Raw genomic sequence first — 6,000 nt, 5'->3', positions numbered from 1 at the left:
AGTGTGCATGTCTATGTGTTTGCTTCTGAATTTCCTTTTTCAGGGTCTTCTCTCAGCATTTCTTCTTTCTCTCAGAACTTTAAGTGATGTAAATTAATATGTTTGGGAGCATTTCTAACATTTTGTAAACAATATATCGAGCTAAGCATACTTTCCACGTTATAGGTATACGTACTTTAGTTACTTGATTGCAACTTGCTATCATTTTCGCTCCCAGAAAAGAAAAAAATATATGCGGACGAACAAGGGCAAAAAAACCGATCTAGAAATGATTACCAATTTACCGGAATGGTTTACACTCTAAAAAAGTGTGGTCCTGGTTATTTGCGCCCCCGCATGTTATATACAAAGAATGTAAAAAAAAAGATTCCCATTATGTTAAATCCTGCACTTTCCACACTTTATAGGCTATAGTAACTTAGATTTCACTGCCTTGCAACTGCATAAGCAAATCGTCATAACTGTATTATGTAGAAATAGCTGCCTTTCAACTGTTGTTCATACAACATCAAACTATTGTTCCTATGGTATGGGGAAATAATGTTTTGTGACAATATGGTCAAATCTGGACACCATCTACACTTTTGTTTAGAAAATCTGAGGAACTCTCAGTGACCAGAAATAAAGCCGAAGTTAATTATTTTGACAATAATATATAATCATTTGAAGCATATAATATATAACTATTGATAACTAATTAGACAATCAACAGTTTTAATTTCACCTCTTTAAACATCATCATACATAACTGAACACTTCAAGTTGACTATTATTGAGCTATCTTTGCCTTGGGCAGATTATTTTACTTAGGCAGATATATATTGTTATGATTCATGGTGTTACACACGTTTATTTTTCGCGTATAAAAGATCTGTGGTAAATTAATCATAGAGGGATCATTTTCCTCCCCTCCTCTCTTTCTCCCTCGCTCTTTCTGTGTGTGTGTTAGTTATAATAAGCTAGAGGCAACAGAAACACAGTTGCAATAATAACTATATAAAACAATAACCTTTAACGATGCTAGCATTTAATAATGTTTGATATAATTGACTCTAACCATGTAAACATGAAATGTTAATACTAAGCCGAATAACAACAAACGATATGAAACCTTGCACCCTATTGTTTTCTGTATGTTACTAGCCTACAGGGGCCGTAGTCATGAAGCGAGAGTAAGATGTTCGAGAAACGGCATTTAGTTTCCAGATCCCGCGGGCACTATTTTATGTTTCATAAAAAAATGTGCAACATTTTTAAGTACAACATCAATTGTAAAAAGCAAAACGTCCTCACATCAGAGGTAACACGTTTTTGTCATCCCCCTTACATCTGAGATTCTTTCTCATCAGTTCCACTTCCGCTTTCACTTTGCGATTCCACTTTATCACCTCCAGATCCAGATCCAGATCCTTCCCCTTCAGTTTTTTCCTCTTCTTTATCACCTTCAGCTTCCTTCTTCACTGTTTATACGAAAAGGACAAAATGTTGACATAAAACATCTGAAACGTTAGCTCCACAACTTTTCACAAAACACAAGTGCCAGATAATGTTTTGACAAAATACCGAATACGTGTGAACAAAGGAGTGATGATTTACCAAAAGTACTTTGAACCTGAGGAAATTTACCAAAGCCCTGATGCTAATGTATGTGATAAGCTGCTGCATTCACATTTCAATGCCCCTACACACAAGTCCTCATACGCGGTCTTTGTCGCACACAGTCACGTGCATCTCGTTAACGCGCTTCATTGCATGGTCAAACTTTGATTATTGGGATTCTCTTCTTCACAGATAAATGTTCAGTTAATAGTCTTGCTCATTATTATCTCTAAATATTATCATAGATGTGGATTGGGATACAAAACTGAGATGACCCATGCACCGATTAAAGGAAGACACTGACAAGCAATTATCACCAATGGAAAAAGGACACACACACACACATGTGTCTGAAAAGTAACGGGACTGGTGGTACAAGCAATTTATTTCAATTCCAAATATAAACTATATGGTTTCCCTTTGAAAGTCAAACCCTCGAGTTTAATACACTTTTTCCATCATTTTTGCCATGTAAGTTTGCACTGCTGACAAGACTTTTGTGTGATGCGCCTCAACGTCCTCTCCCTCGATGCCCTATTATCCCCACCGCTGTTTGGAGTCAGGTACCTATCCCCGCATGCTAGACTCACAAGACGAAGTGAGCTGTGCTCCACCACATGCATACAGTAGTCGCTGGATTTGTATATTTATATATTGATGTTTACTTTCAAATGGGCAAACATAACATCTGTAATAACGTAGCCGCAGTACTTACCAGCTTTAGGTTTAGACTTCTTTTTGTACGGAATAACCCTGAAAAAATAGATAAGGTATGTTAACCCTGCACAGTTATTTCAACGTTTCCATTATATGCTTTCTTGTATTTAATTTTAACTCTGAATAACTGAGCACAGCGAGCAAAGTCGAACCCACTTTGGAAAAATTCCAATATTCCCACTACAGGTGAATAACATTTGAATATCAAAAATGTTTTAGGAGTATTTAAGGATTAATACCAAGCTTGACAGTTTGAATTTGTGAATAAGTATTTGAATGTGGACTGTACTTTTCTCACAGGAAATTGGTTTTTTTTTCCGTACACTACGATAATCGTTCATGCTTCGTTGCGAAATCGCCATCCTCCTAAGTGTTGCTGCCGTTTCACTTCAGTGTGTCATGTGGTGCGACAGTGTCAGTGCCAGCTGTGTCAGTGCCAGCTGTGTCAGTGCCATCTTTAGCAGCAAACATACGCTAAAATGTCATTCATAATATATGCTTAAAGGCTTTTCGTTGGCTGTGACATTCAGTGATGTTAGCAGTTAGAATTTAACGTATCGTTATTTTCAATCATAACAAGTCATCGTACATGTCTGATAAAACGGGACAACGCTCGCTGCTTTACATTCGTGTCTCGGGCATTTGATACGAGATTCGACTATTTTATATGTGACTTGCGCATATCACGGCACATTATGGTAAAATAACACTTACTTTGCAGCAAAGATGAAGAGTGAGATGATGAGAAAGCCAACGACATAACCCGCTACAAGGATCAACGGAGAACAGTCACTGGTCTCTTTAACTTCATCTAGAAACAAATAATTATCACATTAAAGTATTGAATGAACAGGAAGACTATACTTTCTTGTAAGTTTTTTTCATGCTTCAATCAAATTTGACTTTTTATGAAAATATTTTAATAACGGATAAGTTTTCTGCTATCACCTGTTTTTTTAAAGACGGTCAACGAGATCGAAAACGTGTCTAATAAGCTTAGATTGTGTAAACCTTAACGTTTTCACCAAATATTCTTCTGAGCTTAGTTTTAGGCTTTCGGGGTAAATCAGCCAATATCACGAGCTAACATTTTCAATTGGGATTCTCACTTTGGTCGTTTATCATTTCACTGTTGCAAGAAGGGGTTCCTGGCACCCCGCATAAGTGACGACTGCAGTCCGTTCAAACTCATTTATCTTGTGTTCCATGTTGGAGATTACGGAGAGATTTTCCGAAGCCCTTGATGTCCAATGCCTAGATTTGTCTTTTGAAGTCAACAAGCAGAATGGAGATTGCGAACAGAGGCAGCATTAGCAGTATACGAAGCCCTTGGCGATTTCATCTGTGAGGCCCGAAATTTTTGTGAGATGAGTCGACGACGACAGAAGAATCTCCTATCGTAGGGCAACCCTCAGGCGCGGTTGCCCAAGTCGCCACCCCCAAAGCCGCCTCTACTACGAAGGGTTTGTGCAACTTGTATTTTGGGATCAACCTGATGCTGTTTTTGTGTCAAATCCTGTTGCGATCCTGATGCGAATTTTTGCCGCGCAGCTACTTTAATTGGAAAAGGAAGCTTACAAGACTTTAATCTGCTGACCTCGCTATTTATTCATGACATTTGTTACTGTAGGTCCGTCTTTGCCGTACCCGTTGATGTTAACCGCGACTTAGCTCTTGCCTCCATCTCTTTGCATTTGCGCTCTTTGTGAGATCTCGTGATTCGCTGTTGCTGTCTGCTGATTAGGTCAATGTCTTCTGCTAAAGAGAAAGTTTCATGATGGCTTCTCACGGGTTTACGCAGCGGTCGTTGTAAACACTTTCTAACATGATGTTTTCCTGGGGGGTGTTGAACAGCGCAGGCAACAGAGAGAATTGTTAACCATCGCCCGCTGTCGTCTGCTGGTCTTGTAGTTCGCCGTCATCAGATTTATGTTCTTTGAAAAGCGTGGTTTACATACATATTAGCCTAACCGATGAAAATAAAATGTGGTGGTCATGGTGGGCTTCTCGCACGATGTTCATAAGGAACAGTGCAGGTGACAGGAGTAACGGTTGACCACATCCTCACATATGTGAAAGAAGGTTCCTGTAAGGTGATAACTAGTTTAGGGCAATAGTGTTCGTGTCGCACTTCTACTCTCTCTAGGTGACAGGCGGACGCGCTGGTAAGCAGACTGTCAGAAGGTGAAACTGGTAACTGTGGGGATGTGTTAGCGGTGAGTTATGTCGAGGACAGAGTAGTCGGCCTTTGGCGGCACTGGACCGTCGGGTGGACAAAGGTCCAAGAAGTCTCACCACCGTTTATATCCCCTGCAATCAGTAGGACTATGATCGCGGACCGCTTACGTCACAACGGACATGACGCAGAGTCAGGCTGGAGTGCGAGACCGTAGTCGTCGCTGCAGGGGATCTCTCACAGAAGGACAGAGCAACGGTCTGATTACACCCGTTAATTATAGAAGTCCGCGGTACACCTAAAACACAGCACGTTATCTGAACTAGGGATGGTAAAATAAAGGGACTCCTAGAAAAAACAACCATAGTTGGGATTGCTTCATTGTGTAATTGTTTGAAAATACTCTCGATGATTAATAACTTTTCTCATTAAAATAAATTGCCTTGTGTTGTTTATTAGGGTTAGAGGTACTGGGGACTCACGAGTTAATTAAAGAGTAATTAGAAATTTCGTGTAAGTGTACGCACGTAAATGTCGGCGTGATTTGATAGAGATGTCGAGAGTGTAATCAGTCCGAGGCAGCGGCAATCGCGACCTCTGACCATCTTCGCATGCTCATTACCCGGAGTTCACGACAGTTCCCTTTGTCGTCATAAAACTGCACTATTTAAATTCTTCCAGCCCTTCCATAACTTGACCAAGCCCCTCTTAGACGATTTTTGACTTCACATGGCGCAACTTCTCGGACATTATCAAGCGCCTTTGTGAAGGTGAGGTTGTGGTAGAGATCCCTCTGGTGCTGTAGATGTCTTTCACAATACTACCGTTAGAATGCTCAAATGAACCTCTAGATGCTCTGAAGTTTGTTTGCTAGTCTTCAGCTAGCATTTCTTGGGCAGTGTGTTCAATGCCATTATGAAGCTTGATTTTGCCTGGCAGGCTGATTAAGCTGACAGTTGTGTAGTTTGATTACATTTCCCATACTCCTTATTTATTACGTAATTTACAAAATCCAGGCTCTACAGTGGCATGGAAACAATTTCATTTATACTGATAATAGTACACGACATGGTACAATCACACGGTGACAGCCAATCAAATTGACGTGTTACGTAAGTTCTTACCCGTCTTAGGGCATGACCCATCTATACGGCTGCAAAATCTCGCATTGTCGCAAACTGGTTTCTCGCAGATTCCTTCGCATTCATAGCCAAAAAATCCTGGCAGGCAATCTATCATTATCAGAAAGGCAAGAAACACTTATGTGTATTAAACAATATGAAAAATATGGGTGACAAAAGAACAAAGAATTACCACACTCAAGACAATCTGGTTTACATTCAAACAGTTTTTTTAATAATCAACAGAAACGAATCTTTCAATATTTTATGCAAACGAGTTTTATTTATACATTATTTAGTCTTCTTGTTGTTTCGCTCTGATTTAAGCGAATGCAAGAAAATTAACTTAAAATCATATAATGATGCACGATAATAGTTATGAAGGTT

General features: G+C 39.6%; 1 protein-coding gene across 1 annotated transcript in view; it reads right to left on the bottom strand.

The window, feature by feature from the left end:
• Positions 1-1,227: 1,227 nt before the first annotated feature.
• Positions 1,228-6,000, bottom strand: part of LOC112572677 — a 37,777-nt gene continuing 33,004 nt past the window's right edge. Inside the window, exons 10-13 of the mRNA XM_025252477.1 lie at positions 5,617-5,724; positions 3,031-3,127; positions 2,315-2,352; positions 1,228-1,460 (exon numbers count right to left, since the gene is read on the bottom strand). Of these exons, the coding sequence (XP_025108262.1) occupies positions 1,324-1,460; positions 2,315-2,352; positions 3,031-3,127; positions 5,617-5,724 (380 nt within the window). The 3' untranslated portion in view covers positions 1,228-1,323. The remainder of the gene's footprint in view (positions 1,461-2,314; positions 2,353-3,030; positions 3,128-5,616; positions 5,725-6,000) is intronic.

This window comes from Pomacea canaliculata, linkage group LG9, assembly GCF_003073045.1.
Source record: "Pomacea canaliculata isolate SZHN2017 linkage group LG9, ASM307304v1, whole genome shotgun sequence".
NCBI classification, from domain to species: Eukaryota; Metazoa; Mollusca; class Gastropoda; order Architaenioglossa; family Ampullariidae; genus Pomacea; species Pomacea canaliculata.
The sequence above is the reverse complement of the archived record's forward strand: the minus strand, read 5'-3'. Positions and strand labels throughout refer to the sequence as shown.